At 48.1% G+C, this 26729-nt stretch overlaps 1 protein-coding gene across 19 annotated transcripts in view; it reads left to right on the forward strand.

Annotated features, from left to right (window-relative positions):
• PPFIBP1 (PPFIA binding protein 1) overlaps positions 1–26729 on the forward strand; it is a 133981-nt gene that overhangs the window by 30356 nt on the left and 76896 nt on the right. For 17 of the 19 annotated variants that reach the window (XM_063929135.1, XM_063929139.1, XM_063929142.1 and 14 more), the window contains exons 2-3: positions 15632–15719; positions 16847–17055. In XM_063929135.1, coding sequence (XP_063785205.1) covers positions 15656–15719; positions 16847–17055 — 273 coding nt within the window. In that variant the 5' untranslated portion in view covers positions 15632–15655. Of the gene's footprint in view, positions 1–857; positions 1054–9438; positions 9581–15631; positions 15720–16846; positions 17056–26729 lie in introns of those variants that run through there. The other 2 variants (XM_063929136.1, XM_063929137.1) reach the window with 2 other exon arrangements.

Here is a 26729-nt window from a genome sequence, read left to right on the forward strand (position 1 = left end):
TCAGCTGCTCTGTATATTTTTACAGTATGCAAATTATAAATGTTTTATCAATGCTGATTGGTTGTCATGGGCAACTTCTCTGGCTCTCTTCTCCAGTTTTATCACTGCTTAGTACATGTCCCCCTATGTGTATATTATTATTTCACAGGTCTCGCTGGCGACGGCTTCCTCCTGTAAAGGGGGAGTTGGGGGGGTATATGAATTTGGTTGCCTTGGCTTCCAGGTAACTTTTTGTGTATCCAGGCTGGAGAATCTCTACGGACTTTGAACCTATCTCCCGCGGTTGCTGAAACCTCTTTTAATTTACTTTTTATGGCCCGGCAATAGAGCATTCTGAGTAGCGAGAGACTGGTAAAAGGAAGCGTATACGTTGCTTTGTTCTTCCTGGATTGTTTAGCGTAAGCAATGAACGTGTAATGCGGCAGGTGTGCGTCTCGCTCAGGTTAAAATGAAGTTATTGGGATTTGCGTCCCTTCATCTGTACGGGGAATGTTTTGAATTGTTTTCCAATCAATAACTTATTTATTAAATTCTATTATATTAAGAATATCTATGATGATATAAAATGTACGGTATTCTTATAATGATGATGTCTCTAAGCCGGGTAGGCTTGCTGTACTCTGCATCGTTCCCCGCGCTGCGCCTATATAGCAGCTGCTAATGTTCCACTGACACTATCCTAGAGTTTTTTGAAGAAAGAAATAGAATCCTCGCTGAGGTCCAAATTTAGCCGGTCTCCCCCTGCCGCTGTGTGGGAGCGGAGCCCTATCATTTGCTGGTCCCTGTAATCGCTGCCTTGTTGTGTGACACAGGAGAGCGGGCTGGCTTCCTGCTGACAGTTCCATCGCATTAGTATTCTGCAAGCCACGTCCAGGAGAGGATGAGGAGCTGCAGACGCTCTCCCTGTGATATAGAGGAGAGCGTTCCGTCCACCCTCTGACAAGCCGCCACTTCCCTCCCGGCCCCCTGTTCCTCTGCTCAGTGCAGCACAAAGCCCGTCTCCTCGTGGATGCTGCCTGCCAGGGCTCAGGGGGACCTCTGAGATATGCTCTGGTAAGTCACCGTCCGCCTCTTTCCCCCCCAAAATATCTGGCCGTTCAGAACAGACGGGTGACTGCTGTAACATTGTGCATTGCGTGGCCCATTCGTTTTTTTGTTGTTGTTGTTGTTGTTACTTTTAACCTGTAATATATTTTGAGGGTGTACCCTTTTGTAGAGTCACTTTTACGTCTTGGTTCTACAGATGTCCCTAAAACACTGGGGCATAACCCTGTGCAGCAATAATTCAGTACTCACCTGCATTGCCCTCTGACCTGTGTCCTTGTGAAGATTTCAGTCCACCACCCGGAAGAACCAGCAGTGGGACAGCCTGGCAGCATCACCCTGACAAATATGGCGGCGTGCGTCGTTTCTATGCTGCGGCGGATATTCAAAGAATGGAGAACAGAAATATCTCTGGGTTGCAATCGAGGGATGAACCTACTCCATTTCTGATACTGGGGCCAGACCTGAATTGGGAGTAAAACACAAAAAGAGCCAGTGACTTTGCACCTTGATAAAACCATGTGCACTGCAGGTGGCAGATGTAACATGTGCAGATAGTTCGGTGTGGGAGGGGCGTGTACTAGCTCAGAGATGCATTGCAGTGTGAGAATAAAGCTGCCCAGCATGTGTGGGCTACATGCAGAAGCAGCCAGTAACTGAGCACCTGGGTAACACTATGCTGCACTGCAGGGGGCAGATGTAACGTGCAGAAAGTTAGGTGTGGGAGGGGCGTGTCCTAGCTCAGAGCTACATTGCAGTGTGAGAATAAAGCTGCCCAGCATCTGTGGGCTACGTGCAGAAGCAGCCAGTAACTGAGCACCTGGGTAACACCATGCTGTGCTGCAGGGGGGCAGATGTAACATGTGCAGAGAGAGTTCGGTGTGGGAGGGGCGTGTCCTAGCTCAGAGCTACATTGCAGTGTGAGAATAAAGCTGCCAAGCATGTGTGGGCTACGTGCAGAAGGGGTGTAGTACTGCTGACCGGCGGTCTCCTGACCGCCGGTCAGCTTACCGACGCCGGGATCCCGGCAAGGAGGGACGAGTGCAGCAAGCCCCTTGCAGGCTCGGTGGCGACCTGCGATCGCCATGGGTTCTATTCCCACTTTGTGGGTGGAGGAGGTCATGTGACTGTCGGTCAGCTGACCGGCGGTCACATGAATACCACCCGTGCAGAAGCAGCCAGTAACTGAGCACCTGGGTAACACCATGCTGTGCTGCAGGGGGGGCATATGTAACATGTGCAGAGAGAGTTAGGTGTGGGAGGGGCATGTCCTAGCTCAGAGCTACATTGCAGTGTGAGAAAAAAGTTGGCCAGCATGGGGGTCATTCCGAGTTGATCGCACGTAGCAACTTTTTGCAGCCCGTGCGATCAACTAGATGGGGGAGTGTATTTCTGCCTAGCAGAGCTGCCATCGCTTGTGCAGCCCTGCTATGCTAAAAAAGTTTCCTGTAAAACAAGACCAGAGTAAGAGTTACTTACCCTGTGCGATGGATCCAGCGATGAAGGTCCTGGAATTGACGTCAGACATCCGCCCTCCAAACGCCTGGACACGCCTGCGTTGGACTCGCCACTCCCCGAAAACGGTGAGTTGCCGCCCAGTTCCGCCTTCCTCCTGTCAATCTTCTTGCGGTTGCCGCTGTGACTACAGGCTGGAGGGATGGTCCTTTGCGTTGGACATGTGCATTTTATCTCTGAGTGATCGGCTGGATCGTTCACTGTATATGCTCAATGGGGGTCATTCTGACCTGTTCGCTCGCTGCTTTTTGTCGCAGCCGAGCGAACGGTCCCTACTGCGCGGCGCATGCCAGCCGGCAGAGGCAGGAGGGGGCGGAACAGCGGCGCTTGGCCGCTGTTTTGTGTGAGCGGGGGGTGGGCCGCAGCGTCTGCGAGACATCACACGCAGCATGGTATCCCACGTCGCACCACTGTATCGGTAAGTGTGCACGGACTTAGCCGATGCAGGGTTCCGTCGCCCCCGCAATATCAGCCTGGGACACATCCCTCTAGTGTGTACCCGGCTTAACAGTTCATGTTTTAAAAATATGAATGCTAAAGCACAGGAGACTTAATTAGTAGTAATTACCTCAGTCAGTTTGATTATACCATCTGTGCACAAGTGGGGATATCCTTAAAACCTGGACTGTTGGGGTGCCTTGAGGACCGCGTTTGGGAACCACTGGCGTAGGTAGGGCGTCTTTATTACCATGTGATGATGATGGGCCGGCTGGCGCTTTCCTCTCTACGCTGTCCCTGCGCTGCTTCCAGCCGGTTGGATGACTGGAAAATCTGTTGGACTCTTGTCCTAATTTCGTGGGATCCCTCCCCTTACGTGTACCCAGGAGAACTCGTGGAACCAGTGGACGTGGCATGAAAACAGCCACAGAGCTGTTCCATTGTGCAGGAGGTCTGTAAATAAACATCCCTTGAATAAGTCTATTTATTACCTACTAAATCTGAAATATATATACATTTGGCAGTAAAATGTCCCTAAGATGCAGGTGACATTGGCATGGTGTGCTGGGACTTGTAGTTCCTGGAGAGCCACGTCTGGCAGAAGTCTGTTTTAAATCAACAAAAACTTACAATCAAGCTGTAAGTGCCCTGTGTTTATGTAGAACCCGGCCAAACATACGCCGTCAGGCCCAGCGCTGTCATTTCCTAAATTGTATGTTCTCTTCCACGTAGACGTCCCTGCTGCACCCTGGCATACGTTGGCAGATTGGCACCATATGGCAGAGGGCGCTGGCATGCCGCTGCTTCACGGACTCCACTTTTACTTTAAGTTACCTAATGTCGCTGTATGGAGATATTCCAGGCGTGTAATCAGTGTGTGCTGTATGTTCTGATTGCCATTCTAAGGGGCCATTGACAGGGGTTGTCTGAATATAACTTCTCCATCCCCCTGTATAGGCTCCCCCAGACTGAGGGTCTCGCTCCCCGAAAACCACATGCGTAAAGCTCAGAGCTGGCTTTGTAGGCTGCGGAACTATCTCGCTCTTAGATTCCAGTGGCAATGGTGGTGGTGAGCAGAAACACTAACCAAAATTGTAATAAGGAAAAAAAAAACATTCAAAAGTTGTTTGGTGCCTGCTGCCATATTGCGGAAGCCATACTAAAGCGAGTCACTGGCTTTGATCACTAATTTGGCTGCTCAGTATGCAGCAATGTATGACACCACAGGAAGTTGTTTTGTTTGTGTGTTGTTGTTTTTTTTTTGGGGGGGGAAGGGGGGGGGAGTCTTTTGAGGTATTCTAAATTTAGTATCAGACTTTAGCAAAATGATAGATGAAACAAGGGTAACATAGAGATGCTTTACTTCAGATGGCTGATGTTTTGCATCGATGGTGGCTTGCCAACGTTTTCTCCGCCATCAATGTTCAGATGGGGACTTGTGACCGGTTTTGAACATGTTGATTAACCCCACCCTCCTCTGATTGGCCAACTGCGGTCACATGTTTGCACCAGCGCTGCCCATCGATCATTTGCGACATCAATGGAATGTACTGATGGCACCATGGATGATGAGCCAATCGATGTCCATCCCTAGGGTAACATGTACATGGATGCTACTTTGTTCAAGCTGGTTCTATGGGGGTCATTCCGAGTTGATCGCTAGCTGCATTGGTTCGCTGTGCAGCGATGAGGCAAAAAAAACAGCACTTCTGCGCATGTGTATGCGGCGCAATGTGCATGCGTGTCATACAATTGCAATGAACGATGTAGTTTCACACAAAGTCTAGTGAAGCTTTTCAGTCGCACTGGCAGCCGCAGAGGGATTGACAGGAAGAGGGCGTTTCTGGGTGTCAACTGACCGTTTTCAGGGAGTGTTCGGAAAAACGCAGGCGTGCCAGGGAAAACGCAGGCATGGCTGGGCGAACGCAGGGCGTGTTCGTGACGTCAAAACAGGAACTGAACAGCCTGAAGTGATCGCAAGCGCTGAGTAGGTTTTGAGCTACTCTTAAAACTGCACAAAATTTTTTTTGCCGCCGCTCTGCGATCCTTTCATTCGCACTTCTACTAAGCTAAAATACACTCCCAGTGGGAGGCGGCATAGCGTTTGCACGACTGCTAAAAACTGCTAGCGAGCGAACAACTCGGAATGACCCCCTATGTGTTCTATTGTGGGATAAACGTTGCTGTGACCAGTAAATGTAAAGCTCTGTGGAGAACTAACAAACAAGATTCTGCAAAATGTACATAGGGACAGCTTAAGACACAGCGCCACCTGCTGTTTCCTCCATAGTAGTTTCTCAAGTGTACTCTGCCTGCAACTGTTGCTATGCTCCCAACATACAGGACAATAGAAAATGGGCCATGGTGATAGAAAGAAGCCTGGTTTAGAATTTATTCCTATTGCCGATGGTTGGCGGCTTTAACAAAACCGCGCCTTAGTAAATCTACCCTGAAGGCTCTTAACAGAGTTATTGAAGCCGGCATTCTTAATGCAAGGGGATTACTAGAATCAGAGGACAGCCTGGAACTGGAGACCAAAGGGGAAACGTCCCAAAATTCCATAAAAAAATGATCTAGCTGTTGGACCCGTCGGTTCTTCTGTCTTCAGTTTAGTGTATTTATGTAACGGAGTATTCCTGCGGTGGCCCCTGATTGGCCTGGTGCCACGTTTCCATCCTGCTTTTCGTGCACACTCCAGTGTCTGCGAGGCTCGGAGAGTGGCATCGCCTCGTCCAGTCAGTGGCAGTTGTGAGGTAAGGGAAGCGGCCCCAGGAGATGAAGCCCACTTGCCCAAAGGGAGGCTTTCTTAGGATGCAAGCTTTGCTTTGAGTGTCGTACGTCTGTAGGACTGGCTTTGTGCGTCGTGTTCCATGAATCTGAAGGCAGAGGACGTTTGTTTCTGCTTAACTACTTATAGCAAAGACCGAAGACATCATGAGGAGAAATCGGGTTGTTTTCAGCTTTTTATCTAACGTGGATTAGAACGGACTGTCTTGGTGCCGACTAGTGCAGTATTTCATTCCATTTCCATTAATACAGGTATATATTAATATAACTGTGTGTAAAACATCCAACCACATATAACGTTATCATGCTACATCTGTAGTCTTTGCCCCGTTGCCCTCTCCAGGGCAGTGTTCTGCTCCCACTGAGTCTCAGCGTCAACATTCCGATCACGTCGGGATCCGTCGGCACTGCTTCACTCAACAGGTGGATCATAGGAAATGAGCTTGTCTGTCTGCTCTGTGTACTGCCTGCCTACAGCTCACTGATTCTCTCCATTATAATTTACCAGGACCGATGTACTTGCACCAGCTTAAAATATATTATCACAAAATAAAAAACTGCTGTAAATTGCATTCCCGGAGACGTTCCAGACACCTGCAAATCCCTGGAAATGTCTATCCGTATCCGACACGGCTCTCTAGGAGGACGGAAAGACTTCAGCAGTTTCCTTCTCTGCTGACACGGGATTTTGCGGGTGTTTGGTTCATGTCGGGTGACTGAGCGGATGAAAGAGTTAAATGAATATGCGGGTCTTTATTTTCGCATCATCTGGCAGATGAAAGCGTTTCGATCACAGGGCTCAGCTGCTAAAAATTACGAGCGAGTGTCGTGGTTACTTGTGTTGTTTAAAGCACGACGGGACCGTAAACACACCCTCGCTCCAAACTTCATAGGCTGACGCTTTAACGAGTTCCTGTTTGATGTCCGCTTCGGAAACAGCCTGATCGGGATGGACAGGCAGCGATGGGGCGGCTGGTTGTGTGCGGCCCGCACTTGCGTCCAAACATTAATCTCTAAAAAGTTGCACGTAAAAAAAAAATTGCTTATTTACACCCGTTATCTAGGACACAGATGCTACAAGTGTATTACACTCAGATACACTTGCACTCACACATCATAAGCACAGGGTGTTAAAAAGTTTTTAACCTTTAATTTTATTGCAAAAAATGATTTTGCGCTTTTGTTCTATTACTTTTTTTCTTAATTAAACAAAAAAAAAGTCTGTAATGCAGCAGGTATAATTCTCCTTCCTGCGTCCGAATGAAAGTGCGACCACCGATTATAGTAATGTGGCTATTGAAGACGGCACTTATCCATGCCGTCAGCGGGTGTGTGTACCAGCCGTCCGGGAACCTGCAAATGGTGCAGCATTGACAGGTGTATATGCACCTGCTCACAGACTTACTATACTCACCCTGCGTCGGCCATCTCTACGTCTTCTCCCTCCAGTCGCAAGCCGGCACAAGTGCCTGCTGCTCTTTCTGCGGCCATGTGCAGTATAAATATGTGGATTTTAGGTTACGCCAATGGGCGCACTGTCATCAGGCCCATTCCTGACCCAGCTTTGCGGAGCTTGAGTATGCCATGATTGTAGGTAGGACGTGGCGAGGTCGGACGAGGAGACCTGGGGTATTTGAGGACACTGTATGTGAATAGCATCCAGGTTCCGCAGGCAGCCAATTCCTTAGCAGCGATTCCAGGTGCTCAGGTAAATAGTTCAGTCCAGGGCAGGGATCCTTATGACATATATTAGAGTACATACTGTATTTTGTTTCATTTTCAGTGCGGGCAGATACATAGATCTGTTACTCGTTGCTCGCTAATAATTCAAATGGATATATATTACTATTGTGGCTGTGTGGTTCTGATTGTATAAGTGCGGCGGTTCCTACTGGTACATACATAGGCTGCGTGAAAACCGACCGGTTTTATTTATTTATTTCTCTTCGTCTTCTTCTTTCTTTCCTCCCACTGCCCCACAAGGTGGCTCTAAACTGCACTTCTCCCACTGTTGCGGAGAATGGGAGAGGTGCTTCAAATACCGGAGAGCGGGGGTTAATAAGCAGGACTTGGCGCGTTGGTCTGTTAGTGTGGAGGAAGTGGAGAACGTTTCCTTCCTCAGATTTGTGGTCGTTTCCTACATACACAAAACAGATCATTGCGATTAATTGTAGGATCTTCTCACACTCTCTCTGTTTTATTTGCGCAATTGGTTTTTTTTTTTTTTTTGGGATGGACCTTAGGTATGCGGCTATTTTCCTAACCACTGACCTCAGTTGAGGCATCTAATCGCATGCAAAATCAAAATCTCAAATGTCAGAAATAGGCCGTGGCTCGAGAGAACATCATGAATGTGCGTTCAAAAATCCGGACTGTTGTGGGTTAAAGTTCTGGAGCGCGATATTTAATTAAAAAGTTTAGTAAGACGACACCCATTTCAGGGAGCTAATCCGTATAATGGCTCTCATTCCGAGTTGATCGCTCGCTAGCTAGTTTTAGCAGTCGTGCTCAGTGCCTCCTCTCTCTCTGCTCCTGTACTCGGTGCTCATCCCTCACTGCTTCCTCTCTCTGCTCCTGTACTCAGTGCTCATCCCTCACTGCTTCCTCTCTCTGACCCTGTGCTCAGTGCCTCCTCTACCTGACCCTGGGGGTCAGGTCCGAGTTGATCGCACGCTAGCTGTTTTTAGCAGCCATGCAAACGCATAGTCGCCGCCCACGGGGGAGTGTATTCTTGCTTTGCAGTAGTGCGAACGCCTGTGCAGCAGAGCGGCTGCAAACACACTTTGTGCAGAACAAGACCAGCCCAGTAGTTACTTATACTGTGCAATGATTGCTGCGACGAGTGACGCGGTAATGACGTCAGATATCCGCCCGGCCATGCCTGCGTTTTTCCAAACACTCCCAGAAAACGGTCAGTTGCCACCCAGAAACTCCCACTTCCTGTCAATCTCCCTGCGTTCGGCTGTGCGACTGAAAGCATCGCTAGAACCTGTGCAAACCATGTCGCTCGTTGTACCCGTACAACGTGCGTGCCCATTGGGGTGCATACACATGCGCAGATTAGCCCTGTTTTGCCGTGATCGCTGCGCTGCGAAAATCCGTAGCGAGCGATCAACTCGGAATGAGAGCCAATGTCGATGAATGAAGTGCAGATCAAACTACCTTTGTACCGCACACTTCTGCTAAAGGCAGCGACTGAGAATTCTCAACTATCCGTATAAATATCTGAGGGTGGCATTCCTGCCTGCTAGCCGGGTGCAGTCATGCTCAGTCTTGTCACATATTACATCATTGTTATTTAAAGACCTTGCAGTTGAGCCGGCGGTAGGAAAACATAGACAGTAGCCCTTGTTTTAGACGTCTGTGTTTGTACCCTCTCAGCAGCGAGAGACAGGGAGAAGTTACACTCCTCAGTGGTCACTGACCGCCCTCCGGCACTGCGCTGCCTCGTGAGCAGATGTTGGGTCTCTCGTTGGCTTTTTAATTTAATTACTCCGCTCTTCTGACTGGTTTTTCTGGTTTCTGTGCACTGTCATTTTTTTTTTTTTTTAATGCAGAATTCGTCTGGCGGCGGAGAGACGTAATGTAATACAAACGTGTGCTTCGGCATGCTCTTAGAGTTTGGACGAGCTCCGTGTCCTCGCGGGGGAACTTTCCAAATTGTGTAATGAAGCGCTGAGCGTTAATGTTGGAGCTCGGTGATTGTGATGCACTGGGCCCCCGGCCCTTCAGGCGAGAATACTGAGCTGGCTCTCATTTCCAACGTGGCAAAGGAAAGTGTGGAGGGAACAATTGGGTAACGCGAGGATTTATTCTGCTTTCATTAGCTGTGTGGCCACAGATTGTTACAGGTGGCACTTGTCACGCCGCGTGTGCGCGATGGTGGGGCATTATATCTTGACATAAGGATAGTCCAGCATTAATTAATGAGAATTTATTTTCCATTTTCTGATATTAAGAAGCCTTAAGGGTGAATTCTTAAACCATTATCAGAACAGGAATGAAAACGTTTCTGATGAGGCTATCATTGTGATGGGAAGACATTTTTCTGCGCCCAGGTGACTTCCTGTCGGCCTATTATAGCGCCCCTCGGGGAGTTATTTTGGGTTCATAACTTTGTAGATGAAGTTACACATATGAAACTGACCCTGTAATCTACACAAAGTGATATAAACTTATTTTTGGGCCAAGCGGATGTTTGTGCCTCAATAATGTTGCAGGTTGTCAATGAGTTGGCGGGATACCTGTCTGCCGCGCTCACCGTGGTTGGGTCTGCGTTCAACAACGTTTATTGAAAGAAATTTTTTTTTTTTGCTTTGTTTTTGATAATTATATTGTACTAGTATATTGTACTTTAGTGATCCTTTAACGCTTTCATGTGTGATCAGTGAGTCAGCTCTTATACTTTGATGCCTAAAAATAAATATTTTCGCTCAGGCCGTCGATTCATGTGTTACGAGTCTGTTACACCCATTAGTAGATCCCATGGGCGTGTGCTTTTATATACTAGATTTCAGAATAATTGTATTTGGCTTTGTTTATACTGTCACTTTATTGTTGTCGTATTTTTTTCTCTCTCTTGTGAATACTCCGGTTTTTATAGATGGATACATCCAGGATAGATTTGGCCATAAAATGTGGAAAATTCACTTAAAAGCGAATACAGATACATATATTTTTTTGTATTCTGGAAAATTCCTTTGTAGTGTAACTTTCTACATTGTAGGTTTTTCAGATTACGTAATGCCGGCTAATTGACGATTACTTGGAAAATATTGTGCGATCCGTCTGCTGTGTCTGAGAGGAGATTTATTCAGTGTTGTCCCACCTCAGCGAAGTCTGCCAGCACTCCCTGTAATTGTCCAGACAGTCAGGGTGACATATAGCAGCAAGACCTAATGATGAGGGAATGTATAGACCTCGGCCCAGTGTCAGTCCCGCAGTAGAGAGTCAGCTCTTGAGGCCACTGCCTTCATATCTGCTGTAACAATGAGAAATTAGATGTTATAAATGTGTGTATTTAATCCTGATAGATGGCCTGACGCCCATTCTCCTAACATCTGTGGGGCCAATTCAATTGTGGCACGCGCCACCTTCTGGCCGTCTGAAGTAATGGACGTCGGTCGGAGCTATTCAATTGTTGCTTCGATAGACCCCTATTAAGCGCCGCAGGCACATTCTTTTCTTGCACCTCCCAGAGGTTGACAGATAAAAGCTCAACAGGGTGGAAGGTCAACACAAAAATCGTCGACACAAGTTTGTTTTCGGTTTTTTTTAGGCCGCATCTTGTATATTCCATGTTATGTGACCACCATCAGTACAGACGTGTACCCTCGCCGAGGTGGCTCGCTATTCCCAATAAATGTACACGTGGATAGCAAATGTTGGGAAAACTTGTGAAAACCCCCAAATATGTGTGTCGACCATTTATACCTATCTACCTAATGCATGTTGACCAATACATTGTCGATCGATCATCCGTATACCCTGTGCTACTCCCCCTCTGTAAGATGCTCATCGCATGTTTTCCTGTTGCTAAATGAAATCTCCCTGACCTGTTTTCTCTATATCCATCAGAGCCTGAACTCAGTATATAGATAGAGAGCTGTGTATGCATAGAGGTATACAGATACATGACGGGAAGTGCACCTGCTTCTGCTGGCAGCTGTGCCGTGTGCGTGCCGCCTCAGTGTTTGCGCAGGTAACGGGAGGCGAGTGCTGCAGTTATACTACTGCCTATACATATACTGACCGTTCATAGTTAATGCTTAACTACTGTACATAGATTATTTGTAATTGCCAGTTGAGAAGCTGATTCTACCAAGGATCCTCCTATGGCTTCTTTTACCAGCTATAGCTAGATACATCACACTAGGGCAGCCTTTTTCAACTGGTGTAGTGTGCCGCGACCAGTTGCTAGGTGTGCCGCCGACGCCGCACAGACCCGCCTGTCGCAAGCCAGAGCTGCCACCACCGCCAACCAGATTACTGCCTTCCGCCCGGCAGCCAGATATGTAAGGCTGCTCGTCCAGCGTATGGGAACAAATGACAGTTCACCAATAGCCCCCAAACACTGGATAGCAGACAGAAATGGCCGTTCAGACGGTTATATCCATGTGATATAACCAATTTATTCGGACGACCATTTTTGCCCATTTTCCGGCTTGTGGGAGCAAATGGTTGATTGTTATTTGCTCCCATACAGTTGCGTCCTCATACATCCGGCCAGCACACATTGGGCGTCTGTGTGTGCTGAAACTGCGTCTTATCTGCAATGCACAATGTGCGTAGGACGCACGGGGAGATTACATTTGTATATTGTGTGTGACGGAGCAGAACGGAACTTGCATTGTAATAAGCTGCAGCTGCTACGCTGAGACTCAGTCGCACACAGATATACAGGTGTCTTGTGTCAAATGAATCGGCACAGTCTCTCTGAGCGGCCTAGTCACATTGCCTTGCCGCGAAGTCTAATTTTTATCAAAAAAGGCGCCCAGACGCTAGAATATTCCCACGTGACATGGCGTGCCAAGAGGGGCTGTTTAACGTGACTGCAGCAAAGATGTATGAGGACACATCTGTACATTACCAGGCTTTCGCTCCAGCCAGAATGATTGGACAGATAATCTTGCAGTGTGTATCCACCTTAACCACCAGGGGGCAGTGTTCCATTGCTCTTCTACAGCCAATGGGGTACATTTGCGAAAACATCTCAAAAGAAAAGGTGAAGTTGTTGCCCGTAACAACCAGATTTCGGGTCTCATTTTACAGAATGTGCTAGATAAATGAGAGCTGCTTTCTGACTGGTTGCTACGGGCAACAGCTACACTTTATTTTTAGAAGTTGTAGTAAATATACTAGGCACAGGGGGGATGTAGCAAACCCTCTAAAGAGTGGAGAAAACCCCCTTGTGACATAATTGAGGTGATCAACTTTTAGACATTAAGTTTTTTTTATAAAACACAATCCTGAGTAAAATCCTCATTGATATAAATGTGTATTGCATCCAGACTGAGATGCGGCGTAATGTGTGATTTATACTGGGAATTGCACATACAATATAAATGTGCACAAAAATTGGGACTGTTTTTTTTTCTTCTTTCTTTCCTCCCAAGACGGCCTGAAAGTCAGTCTCCCCCTCAGAGTGCCGGGTGCTGTGTGTGTAAATGTTCCCAATGATGGAAATCTAGGAGTGAGAGCCTGAACATGGCTCGTGTCCCCATGACGGGATTTATGATGACCATTATGACGATCCTACACAGAGAGAATGAGAGGGGTATTACACTGCCAGTGATGATTAGTGCACTGCTGTGAGGGTTGGGGGGGGGGGGGGGGGGGGGGGCGCTGCGTCCTGACCTGAGGGGGGCGCTGCATCCTGACCCACGGATAAATCTCCTTTCTTTCAGCAAGCTAATTAAAATGTTCCCTAGCATGGATGTCACAGTGCCACTTCCCCGGCCTGTGTGTTATCTGTGCAGTAACATGGTAGCTGGGTGTATTCTGTATGGGCACTTACACAGTACAACTTCCCTTGTCTCATGTGTTATCTGTGCAGTGACATAGTAGCTGGCTGTATTCTGAATGGGCGCATGTATAGTACAACTTCCCATGTCCCATGTGTTATCTGTGCAGTGACATAGTAGCTGGCTGTATTCTGTATGGGCACTTACACAGTACAACTTCCCTTGTCTCATGTGTTATCTGTGCAGTGACATAGTAGCTTGCTGTATTCTGTATGGGCACTTACACAGTACAACTTCCCATGTGTTATCTGTGCAGTGACATAGTAGCTGGTTGTATTCTGTATGGGCACTTACACAGTACAACTTCCCATGTCCCATGTGTTATCTGTGCAGTGACATAGTAGCTGGCTGTATTCTGTATGGGCACTTACACAGTACAACTTCCCATGTCCCATGTGTTATCTGTGCAGTTACATGGTAGCTGGCTGTATTCTCTATGGGCACTTACACAGTACAACTTCCCATGTGTTATCTGTGCAGTGACATAGTAGCTGGTTGTATTCTGAATGGGCGCATGTATAGTACAACTTCCCCTGTATCATGTGTTATCTGTGCAGTGACATGGTAGCTGGCTGTATTCTGAATGGGTGCATGTATAGTACAACTTCCCATGTCTCATGTGTTATCTGTGCAGTGACATGGTAGCTGGCTGTATTCTGAATGGGCGCATGTATAGTACAACTTCCCATGTGTTATCTGTGCAGTGACATGGTAGCTGGCTGTATTCTGAATGGGCTCTTACACAGTACAACGTCCCATGTGTTATCTGTGCAGTGACATGGTAGCTGGCTGTATTCTGAATGGTCTCTTACACAGTACAACTTCCCTTGTCCCATGTGTTATCTGTGCAGTGATATAGTAGCTGGTTGTATTCTGAATGGGCGCATGTATAGTACAACTTCCCATGTCCCATGTGTTATCTGTGCAGTGACATGGTAGCTGGCTGTATTATATAAGAGCACGTGCGCAGTACAACTTCCCTTGTCCCAGGTGTTATCTCTGCAATTACACAGTACCACAGTTCTATGGTAGCTGGCTGTATTCTGTATGTGCACCTACACAGTGCAACTTCCCTAGTTCCTTGGACACCTGCATGGTGCAACTTCCCTAACACATACATACACTGTACGGCTTATCTTGCTCTAAGAATGCCTGCATGGTGCAACTTCCTTAATTCCAATGACACATGCACAGTGCAACTTCCCTTGCTCTACGGCTACTTGTACAGTGCAGCCTCCCTTGTGTTGTATGTTGTTTTGTTGTTCTGTGCCGGTCAGATCTTAGCATCTGTATGTGCTGCTACACAGTACCACGCCTCTCTGTTCTGGCCTTTATATCTCATCCCCTGCTCGTAGTATGCGTCTGTGCATATCTGCACAATGTAACGTCACTTTCTGTTTGCTGGGGCCAATACTCTCTTATGTTGCTCTGCAAATGTTGGTAAATGCACAGGACCACTTCTGAATATCATTTTCACTATTACGGTTATGGCAGCATTTCAACATAGTTTTTTATTTTTTCTTTAAATGGCAAATTTAAAATAGTTTTAAGAATGCATCATTTTTGTTCGCTATCCACCTAGAAATCCTTATCTCCTCTTCAAAATCCCTCTGGAGGTCAGACAAATATGGCTGGCTGCCACAAATCACAGTCTCTATGCAGATACTTACCAGAAAAGACAGTGCCACTTTGAGCATTACATGCTTCTTAAGACCAGCTTAATGTGCATTGTTCTGCCTGGTGTAATATCAGATGGAATATTTGGTGAGTGATTAGGGGGGGTTTGCTCTAGTATGGTAACGCAGACCCAGTAGTGCCTGAGGTCAGGGCCCTCTTATCCCAGACTCTGGCGGCGTCTCCTCCTCTCTCTCATCCATCCTGATTAGATCCATGTCGCTCCCTACAAGGCTGTATTTATACTTCTCACTAACATAATCCAAACACGTTTTTTTACGAGGAGCTTAAGGTGCTGAATACAAAGCCGGGCGCGTACGGCGCGGTTATCTGAGCAGTGAGCACAGCCTGGTTCCTGCTGAGCCTTGGGCTCTAGTCACCAGCAGCTAAAGGCATAATACACTCCGCTGGGCGCTTCCACCTTCAGATAACTTTGACGCATTGCTTTGTACTTGCCGGTGCCTGTCAGCATATACTGAGTGCACTGATTTATTTCTGGCGTTCTGTGCTTTTTGCCCATGTGTTTATATCATGCACTGCCCCCCCTCCCACTTCATTTCACGCTACGTTGTGGTGTGCAGGCCTGGATTATTAGCGGTCGATTGAATAAAACTGCATATTTATTAATCATTTGTTCCATTTATTCACAGGCCCCACCGTCGGGACGCTGCAGAATGATGAACGACGCAAGTGATATGCTAGCCGCGGCCTTGGAGCAAATGGACGGGATCATAGCTGGTGAGTCCGGCACCGGTCGCCGGTTACTATACGATTAATCTTCTCCTTCACCCACTAATACGTTGGGATTTATTATTGCATGTTTCATTATTTAAACAAAGCGGTTTGTTACACACTGGAAATTGTAGCTGATCCCCTCTGATAGGGAGCGTGGGCTCACGGGGGATGTGGGGGTGTATCGTAGCACTTGGAATTCGGAAGGGGGGAGCGGACGATACATACATTTAGTAACACTCCGACATGGAAACAGAGCCTGAAGCTACTGAGATAATGCAAGCCGGAAAGACAGCTGCAGAAAATGTTAATCCAGGAACAGAGATATTATCTTATCTCACAATGAGCAACTATTTGCCCTATGGGCGCTTCTCGCTTATTACAAAGTCGTCATGCTGTTATTTATAGGGGCCCTCCTACCTGTGGGCAGAATGCTGGGGCTCCCCGTCATTCGCCTTCCCAGACCCCCAAGTTTTCATTATTTAGACAGCTCTGAAATCCCGTGTGGAGCGCAAGTGGTGAGACGCACACTGGCCTGAGTGCGGAAAATAGTTTTCAAATATTTACTAAAGATTCTGCGTAATACCGATCCAAAGCCGGACCGTCGTTTGGTTATAACGTCCTGCATTGTTCTGCAAAAATCCTTTATTATTCCTTTACCTCCCTGCAACTGGTAAATTAGGCCAAACCGATATTCCACCCAAGCCACGTACGTGGTGATTGGCCGGTCTATACCAGGGGTTCCCAAACTTTCCTGAATCACTGTACCCTAGTGAAATGGTTCTCAAACTCGGTCCTCAGGACCCCACACGGTTCACATTTTCCAAGTCACCCGGCAGGTGCACAGGTCACTGACACATTTTAAAAGGTCCACAGGTGGAGCTAATTATTTCACTTGCTATTCTGTGAGGAGACCAGAAAACGTGAACTGTTTGGGGTCTTGAAAACCTGCGCCCTAGGGTGTCATTGTTTCTTTCACGTCACCCCTAGGCCAAAAGTTTCAAGAGTTTTAAGTAATCTGCAAAGAAGTGTTGCTAGCTTTATTCATTGACTCACTTATTCTGTGTTACTCTGTTATGTTCTCTGTTGTGTCATCGTACAGTCCGCCATAACTCCCCTTCCTCTCTCTGCAGGCTCCAAGGCGCTGGAGTATTCCAATGGCATATTTGATTGTCAGTCACCGACCTCGCCTTTCATGGGGAGCTTACGCGTCCTCCACCTCATCGAGGACCTGCGCGGCATGCTGGAAATGATGGACACGGATGAGAGAGAGGGCCTAAGGTGCCAAGTGCCAGATTCCACCGCCCATGACTTAGTGGAGTGGCTGCAGAATGAGATGGTGGTAAGTATCTGCTGGTTCCTTAGCTAGCTGGGCACGACGGGGCTGACGCATCAGAGTCCTGGGCGTTAGGATCCAGTGTCCCTCCATCCTGGAGGAATGTTTCTGTGCGACTATATTTAAACGATAGGTCAGGGATCGTATATAAACATTCCCGAGGGTCCTCGTGCAGTGACGTCCAGCTGGTACTTTTTATTTAACCTGGGGATCAGCATTCCCTCCCTCTGATCCATCAAGTCCAGCAATAATTTCCTCTGTGCTACTATGGCCGCCTGAATAAACTAGACCACCAAGCCATGTACGTGATGATTGGCCAGTCTATACCAGGGGTTCCTAAACTTTCATGAATCACTGTACCCTAGAGCATGGGTTCTCAAACTCGGTCCTCAGGGCCCCACACAGGGTAAGGTTTGCAGGTCTCCTCACAGAATCACAAGTGAAATAATGAGCTCCACCTGTGGACCTTTTAAAATGTGTCAGTGAGTAATTAATACACCTGTGCACCTTCTGGGTTACCTACAAAACATGCACTGTGTGGGGTCCTGAGGACTGAGTTTGAGAACCTGTGAACTAGACAGTCAGTGCCCCGCCTCCTGAAATCTCCCGTTCATACAGTTGTGTAGCAAAACACGCACCACGCTTCTCCGGATTTACACATGAACACCGTATAAAATACTCGTTTAAGGTAAGACTTTGCCGTCTCCTTCACCGCTGTCCGCGCTCTCCCGTCCCTGCGCCCTTCAGGATTTAACCAGGATAGTTGTCTCCGTCCTTTTCTAGGTTGTCCACGGATGTGCTTCCGTGTGGTAACGTTATAGACCGCTGCAGGAAGTGCGTGCTGACAAATTACATTAATTTTGGGTGATTATAAAATAATATATAGGTAATATTAATGTATGTATAGACATCGGGTCCTCCTGATGTCGTCACTTCAGTGCTCACTAGGAAAACGTGTGTTATAAGGAATTGTGCACCCCCTACTGTAAATTGTTGTGTGTACAAAGGGCGAATCGAACTCTACGCAGTGGGCGGAAGTTCCTGTGGAAGTGTAGGACAAAGGCACAGCGCAGACAGTTTCTCCTCGCACCGTAATAGACTATGGGGTATATGCAATTGCGGTACTATGGGGTATATGCAATTTTCGACCAAAAAAAAAATTCGCCTATGCAATTCAGTGCTTTCCGACCAAAAAACGGACTTTCAAAATTCGACTTTTTGAAATTCTAATTTTTGCAAATTCGACTTTTCTGCAATGATATAAGTGCTGCAATTCGACCAAAGCATATTCAATTCAAGTTTGGAAATTCGACAGCAGTGCTTTTAGACAGCAAATTCGTCATTTTCAATCCGCCACACTTTGGAGGGTGAAAACAAATAAAAAAATTTTAAACATGTTTTTTTTTGTGTTTTTTTTTTTTGGGAATAGCAGATCTATTTATATTAGAAGGGATTAGGTACTTTTTTTTTTTTTTTTTGGAGGCACAAATATTATTTATATATTTTTTAAAATATTTTTTTTTATTTTTTTATTGCTGGAACGGTAAAATCCTAAAAAAAAATGGCGTGGGGTCCCCCCTCCAAAGCATAACCAGCCTCGGGCTCTTCGAGCTGGTCCTGGTTCTAAAAATGCGGGGAAAAAATTGACAGGGGATCCCCCGTATTTTTAAAACCAGCACCGGGCTCTGCGCCTGGTGCTGGTGCCAAAAATACGGGGGACAAAAAGCGTAGGGGTCCCCCGTATTTTTAACACCAGCATCGGGCTCCACTAGCTGGACAGATAATGCCACAGCCGGGGGTCACTTTTATGCCGTGCCCTGCGGCCGTGGCATTAAATATCCAACTAGTCACCCCTGGCCGGGGTACCCTGGGGGAGTGGGGACCCCTTCAATCAAGGGGTCCCCCCCCCCCCCCCCAGCCACCCAAGGGCCAGGGGTGAAGCCCGAGGCTGTCCCCCCCCATCCAATGGGCTGCGGATGGGGGGGCTGATAGCCTTTTGTGATCATGAAAAGAATATTGTTTTTTCCAGCAGTACTACAAGTCCCAGCAAGCCTCCCCCGCAAGCTGGTACTTGGAGAACCACAAGTACCAGCATGCGGGAGAAAAACGGGCCCGCTGGTACCTGTAGTACTACTGGAAAAAAAATACCCAAATAAAAACAGGACACACACACCGTGAAAGTAAAACTTTATTTCATACGTCGACACACACATACTTACCTATGTTCACACGCCGACATCGGTCCTCTTCTCCATGTAGAATCCAGGGGTACCTGAAAATAAAAGATCAATATACTCACCTCAACCAGGCTCCAGAGATAAATCCACGTACTTGGAGAAAAAAACAAACCGAACACCCGCTCCATGCCGGACTGAAAGGGGTCCCATGCTGACACATGGGACCCCTATCCCCGAATGCAGAGAGACCTGTCAGTGACAGCTGTCACAGAAAGGTCTCTATAGCCAATCAGGAAGCGCAACTTCGTTGCGCTCATCTGATTGGCTCTGTGCGTCTGAGCAGACAGCGCATCGCACAGCCCAGTCCATTATATTCAATGGTGGGAACTTAGCGGCTAGCGGTGAGGTCACCCGCCGGTCAGCGGCTGACCGGCGGGTGACGCCCCCGCTAGCCGCTAAGTTCCCACCATTGAAAGTAATGGAGCGGTTTTGCGATGCGCTGTCACATCACAGACAGCGCACAGCCAATCAGATGAGCGCCACGGAAGTAGCGCTTCCTGATTGGCTGAAGGGACTTCAGTGACAGGAGTCACGTGATGTCCCGGCATTCGGGAGAAAGGGGTCTGATGTGAAAGCATTGGACCCCTTTCTAGTCCGGTATGGATCGTTGTTCGTTTTTTTGTTTTGCCAAGTACGTGGATTATCTCTGGACCTGGATGTACCTCTGGACGCTGGAAGGTGAGTATAATTTTTTCACAGGTACCTCGGATTGTCGGAGACCGTGGCAGTCGGCGTGTCAACATAGGTAAGTATGTGTGTGTCGGTAGTGTGTAATAAAGTTTTACTATCAAGGTGTGTGTATCCTGTTTTTATTTGGGTATTTTTTTCCCAGTAGTACTACTACAGGTACCAGCGGACCCGTTTTTCTCCCGCATGCTGGTACTTGTGGTTCTCCAAGTACCAGCTTGCGGGGGAGGCTTGCTGGGACTTGTAGTACTGCTGGAAAAAACAATATCTTTTTATTATCACAAAAGGCTATCAGCCCCCCCATCCGCAGCCCATTGGATGGGGGGGGACAGCCTCGGGCTTCACCCCTGGCCCTTGGGTGGCTGGGGGGGGGGGGGGGGACCCCTTGATTGAAGGGGTCCCCACTCCCCCAGGGTACCCCGGCCAGGGGTGACTAGTTGGATATTTAATGCCACGGCCGCAGGGCACGGCATAAAAGTGACCCCCGGCTGTGGCATTATCTGTCCAGCTAGTGGAGCCCGATGCTGGTGTTAAAAATACGGGGGACCCCTACGCTTTTTGTCCCCCGTATTTTTGGCACCAGCACCAGGCGCAGAGCCCGGTGCTGGTTTTAAAAATACGGGGGATCCCTGGCCAATTTTTCCCCTGCATTTTTAGAACCAGGACCAGCTCGATGAGCCCGAGGCTGGTTATGCTTTGGAGGGGGGACCCCACGCCATTTTTTTTCCGGGTTTTTCACGTTTTTTTACCGTTTTTTAAAATCGCGGCAAAATCCGCCAAATCGGCCGATTTTCGCCCGCGACTCTGGCGAATCCGTTTTTCATTGAATATGGTGAATTCCGGAAGCCACCTTCCGGGATTCACCTGTCGAATTGAGTCGAATTAAAAAACGGCGAAAATTGCCGCGAATTCGACCGCAATTGCATATACCCCTATAATGTCCTGACCTGGATATCGCAAGGAACGGAATCCACTTAGGAGTCTCCTCGGATAATAGCGACCTGTATAATAGCCGTATTGACAAAGGGAAATAAATACACTTTTTTCGATTTTACGTTTTCACCTTCATGAATGTGCGACTCTCAGGTACAAGTTCCCCCTCTATATAGAGGCTGTGACTACCAGAATAAGGGTGAGAAATAATCAAATCACGGGCGCTGTTATCTATTCAGGTATTATTTAATAATAGATAGTAGGTGATTGTTTGTTTTCTTTATGCCCTATGGCGGTAGGTATTTGTAAGAACGCAGCCAATCGCGTTGCTAAGCGGTGACATCACTTGCTGCCTCTTCTTATACCCATGAGGTCACCATTTCATCATAAATGGACAAAGCGCCATTCTCATGACAGTGTTGGCATTGAGTCATTGACTTATTGATATGATAAAATAACCTTCTGTCTGTACAAGCCCCCACATGTACCTTGTACCGAAATCATCCACATATAGAGCCCTCTCCTGGTTTTCCGGACGAGGCAAGCCGCATCAAGTCGCTCTCGCGTTTTAGATTAAGGAATATTAATTACGGGGCTTGTTTATCACAGACACTGAAAGCCTGACGCTTCATCCCCCCCTCCCTCTTATTGCAAGTTCTCCTAATTCCACATCTGAGTCTTGGCACCAATTATCTTAGACCCGTCAGAACTGCTGATAGCTGCATTTTAATTATCACATCCAAGTGCTGACACAGAACCTCGTTCTGCAACGGGGAATGTTGTTTTCTTAATTCCGCCTAGACTGACCAGTTTCGCTGGGAGTCGGGGCCGCGGCTCCCGCGGTTTTGGAGGTTCGGGCTCTTGCTCTCCGATCCTGTCAATTTTTCTCTATAAAAAACACTTTTTATTATTTATTTTTTTTAACTCGTGAACATATTTTTTACTCACCCTTAGTTTATGCACAGAAGCCTCTCAGCGTTTCCTTTTATGTGATCACAGCTCGTCGCGATACTCTGGGTTTATCAGACGCTGGCTGTTCTCCTATCGTCTGGTGGAATTATGGGGTGGACGGAGAAAATGTCGCGGGAGATAAAGTACCAGCCAATCAGCTCCTAACTGTCATTTTTCAAACACAGCCTGTGACATGAGCCGATTGGCTGGTACTTTGGGGGTCATTCTGAGTTGATCGCTCGCTGACGTTTTGCGCAGCAAACAGGTCACTACTGCGCATGCACCGCAGTGCGCAGGCGCGTCGTACGAGTACAAAGCGGATCGTTGCTGAGCGATGGATTTAAGGAAGATTCCATTCGCTCAGCCGATCGCAAGGAGATGGACAGGAAGAGGGCGTTTGTGGGTGTCAACTGACCGTTTTCTGGGAGTGGTGCGGCCAACGCAGGCGTGTCCAAGCGTTTGGAGGGCGAATGGCTGACGTCAATTCTGGGACCTGCAACGCTGGATTCATCGCATAGGGTAAGTAACTCTGACCCTGGTCTTGTTCTACACAAAACTTTTTGGGCATAGCAGGGCTGCACCAGCGATCGCAGCCTTGCTATGCAAAAAAACCCTCCCCCCATTGGGAGTTGATCGCACGGGCAGCAAAAAGTTGCTACGTGCGATCAACTCGGAATTACCCCCTTTATCTCCATCCAAGGCTTAGTAAATAGACCCCTAAATCTCCTATTAAAGCTTGTGTTAATATCTACATGGTTGCTGGAGAATCCGTCACCCAGGGCATTCGCAGAGATGCCACGTGGCGGTACGGTCACCGATGCCTATCCCAGGAGATCGTCAGGCTGGGAGACGTTAAGAGAAAGTTGGGATCATGGTGTGATCTTTGTGCATGTGTGTATATATAATTGTAAATATGTGCAGTGTATATAGGATGTCAGATATGGTGCTACTTCCGGACTTCTACAGATGAACTCCGTCACCTTCCACAGTAGTACTGCAACATTCCAGATTAATACTTGAACATTCTTTGGCTATAGTGTTACATAAAGCAGAGGTTCCTAAACTGCCGTGGCTCCCTGGGGTGCCTCGGGACACTTGCAGGGGTGCCCTGGGTTGGTGGTCCAGGACCAATTCAAATTATTCATGGTCAATATAATAGTCAAAACCAGTGCTGGCGGCTGCCAGTCACAAAATATGTGGCCAAACAGAAGCAAATCTTGTCCCTCACCACACAACTGACCCTAAGGATGACATATAAACGCCATCTACTTAATGTAATATTTCTTTCTAAATTTCTCAATAAGAAATTTTTGGCCTAGCGGTGCCGTGAAAAAAATTCTGATATTCTAGGGAGCCGTGATTCAAAAAAGTTTGGAAACCACTGACCTAAAGTGTGATGCACTCTGCGTTCTGACCCCTCTCTATCATAACCTGCAGTAACTTGTTCAGCAATTTGTGCTGCAGTAGCTCTTCTGTAGGATAGGACCAGACGGGCCAGCCTTAACTCTCCGCGCACATTAATGAGGCCTGGGCGCCCATGGCCCTGTGACCGGTCACTGCTTGTCTTTCCTTGGACCACGTTTGGTCGGTACTAACCACTGCATACCGGGAACAACTCTACAAGACCTGCTGTTATGGAAATGCTCTGACCCAGTCATCTAGCCATCACAGTTGGTCCGTGTCAAAGTCGCTCGGATCCCACCGTTTGCCCATGTTTCCTGCTTCCAACACATCAACTTCAAGAACGGAGTGTTCACTTGCTGGTTCACCTGTGCTCTTCACCTGTACCCTGCACGGGCCCCGGTCTACCTCACCTGTACGCTGCACGGGCCCCGGTCTACCTCACCTGTACCCTGCACGGGCCCCGGTCTACCTCACCTGTACCCTGCACGGGCCCCGGTCTACCTCACCTGTACCCTGCACGGGCCCCGGTCTACCTCACCTGTACCCTGCACGGGCCCCGGGCTACCTCACCTGTACCCTGCACGGGCCCCGGGCTACCTCACCTGTACCCTGCACGGGCCCCGGGCTACCTCACCTGTACCCTGCACGAGCCCCGGTCTACCTCACCTGTACCCTGCACGGGCCCCGGTCTACCTCACCTGTACCCTGCACGGGCCCCGGTCTACCTCACCTGTACCCTGCACGGGCCCCGGTCTACCTCACCTGTACCCTGCACGGGCCCCGGTCTACCTCACCTGTACCCTGCACGGGCCCCGGTCTACCTCACCTGTACCCTGCACGGGCACCTGGTCTACCTCACCTGTACCCTGCACTGGCCCCAGTCTACCTCACCTGTACCCTGCACCGGTCCCGGTCTACCCCACCTGCCTAATATATCCCAGCCCTTGTAAGGTTCCACTGTAACCAGATAATCAGTGTATTGGCTTCACCTGGCAGTAGTTTTTATGTCATGGCTGATCGGTGTATTTTTTTATTTTTTATGCCAAAAATGATTTAAATAAATTGTACCTTTTTTGTTTTATATAAGGAATCGATCTATTTCTGTTTGCAGAACACACAGCAATATTATAGTGTTCACACTAGAACAGGGAGCTGACTACTCAAGCCTAACGTAAATGAGGCCATAGTCACTGGATCCTCTCCAGACCGGCATGGTCCTGGAACAGTCCAACAGGAATTTCTTGCCCGGAGTAGGACGTGGAATGAGAACCAGATGACTGGCACCCTGTTTTAGGCTCGGCCCGGTTCCCGTGGTGGTGTGGCATGGGTGGGGCTGACATTAGAGTAGTAGTTCCTGCTAGAATTGGGAACCAGCTTAACAAAAGGTGGCTACAGAACCGTTGTCACCTTCATGGAATAGAAATCCTGCAGAGAAGGCTCACCAGGGTCTCTTTGGCTGAAGTTGGCTCCACGGATGACCAGCACTCCGGCCGGTTATGGAGTCCACAAGTGGAGAAATTCTCATAAAGACTTTGACGAGCGGCCAGCCAAGTAATGTTGCTGTTCCCAGGTATCCTGCTGTGCCTCGGTGAATATTGCACTTTTAGGGGATATGGTGGAGTATCTAGCTTTACCTGTACAACAGGCCAAAGGTGGATAGTCTCTTTAAGGCAAAATATCCCGCCATGAGTTGGCTGTAATTTCTGCTAGAGGCAAGTTGGCTGAGCATTAGACATAAATGATCAGCACTGAATATAATGTACCTGTTTATGCTATGTCGCAGTATATTGTGTGTGTGTATACAGTGCAGTAAGCTGTAAGAGAATGCCAACAAATGATCTACAAACGCTTGAGATGTTTGTGTTGCTTTCAGTGAATGGGCCGCCTGAGTGTTTTATGACCTCTGCTTGTGTTTGATGGAGGTGAGTCACAAAGCCGGGCCTGATTGATGGTGTCAGGGCTAGCGGTAGACTCCCAACTGGAGGATGCTGTATGATAAGTTTAGGTTCTTCTGTCACTTCACCTGTGCACTGGAACGATCTGGTTCACCTGTGCTCTTCACCGGCCCTGGTCTACCTCATCTGTGCTCTTCACCTGTACCCTGCACCGGCCCTGGTCTACCTCACCTGTACCTTGCACTGTTCCTCGTCTACCTCACCTGTGCTCTTCACCTGCACCAGCACCAGTCTACCGCACCTGTGCTCTCCACCTGTACCCTGCAACGTCTACCTCATCTGCTGTCCTCATCTGTACCCTGCACCGGTCCCGGTCTACCTCACCTGTGATCTTCACCTGTAGCCTACACCGGTCTACCTCATCTGCTGTCCTCACCTATTCACCACGCTGTTCTACAATGTCTCCACTACTTACCTGTATTGTGCACTGACCTATTGCACCTGCGCTCCTCACCTGTACCCTGCACCTGTCCCGGTCTACCTCACCTGTGCTCTTCACCTGTAGCCTACACCGGTCTACCTTATCTGCTGTCCTCACCTGTTCACTGCACTGTTCTATAATGTCTCCACTACTTACCTGTATTGTGCACTGACCTATCGCACCTGCGCTCCTCACCTGTACGCAGCAAGGATCATCCGTGCTCCTTTCCAGGATTTATGTTACTATGGCAACTACCTAATTAAGGAAGTAATGTCTGGACAAGAAGCGGCTCTGGTATTACTAGCCTGTGAGGTGGTCCCTATGTGTCCCACCTGTCTGTGGCCGGAGGATTTCCTGAATACTGGGATATTTTGTATTCTGCTCGTCGCCTGCTATACGGCTTCTCTGGCAGCACCTATCGGAGCTACTCTTTAGCGATCCTCCATAGTTTGGGTGGATCTATCTGCATGTCCTGTCCGGGCTCAGTAACAGCGGAAAAATTGTGGTAACATCCTATTGCTAAAGCGTTATGTACAGTGCAGTGTGTTTTGACTGGCTTTTGGTCTTACTGAATTTAACATAAATTGCAGCTTCACCTCTTTCTCTCCTCCTCTCTGTCTCTCCCTCTCTTTCCCTCTCTCTCTCTCTGTATGTATGTATATATATATATATATATATATATATATATATACTGCATGTATATAGTGAGTGTAGTTGTGTGGCTGTACGCTCGTGGTGTTGGACAGATGTGCTTTGGATGTGAGGGATGATCGGGGCCCTGGAGCAGAAGAACAGGATGATCATGTCTTGCCTGTCTGGCTGTTCAGCTTTACTTCTATTAAACAGCTTCTGTCTCCACACAAGATGTTTATATTAGAGCGCAGGGCTGGCTGTGCCTCGTATGTGCACACGGGGCTGGCTGTGCCTCGTATGTGTACACGGGGCTGGCTGTGCCTCGTATCTACACACAGGGCTGGCTGTGCCTCGTATGTGCACACGGGGCTGGCTGTGCCTCGTATGTGCACACGGGGCTGGCTGTGCCTCGTATGTGCACACGGGGCTGGCTGTGCCTCGTATGTGCACACGGGCCTG

This window comes from Pseudophryne corroboree, chromosome 6, assembly GCF_028390025.1.
Source record: "Pseudophryne corroboree isolate aPseCor3 chromosome 6, aPseCor3.hap2, whole genome shotgun sequence".
Taxonomy (NCBI): domain Eukaryota; kingdom Metazoa; phylum Chordata; class Amphibia; order Anura; family Myobatrachidae; genus Pseudophryne; species Pseudophryne corroboree.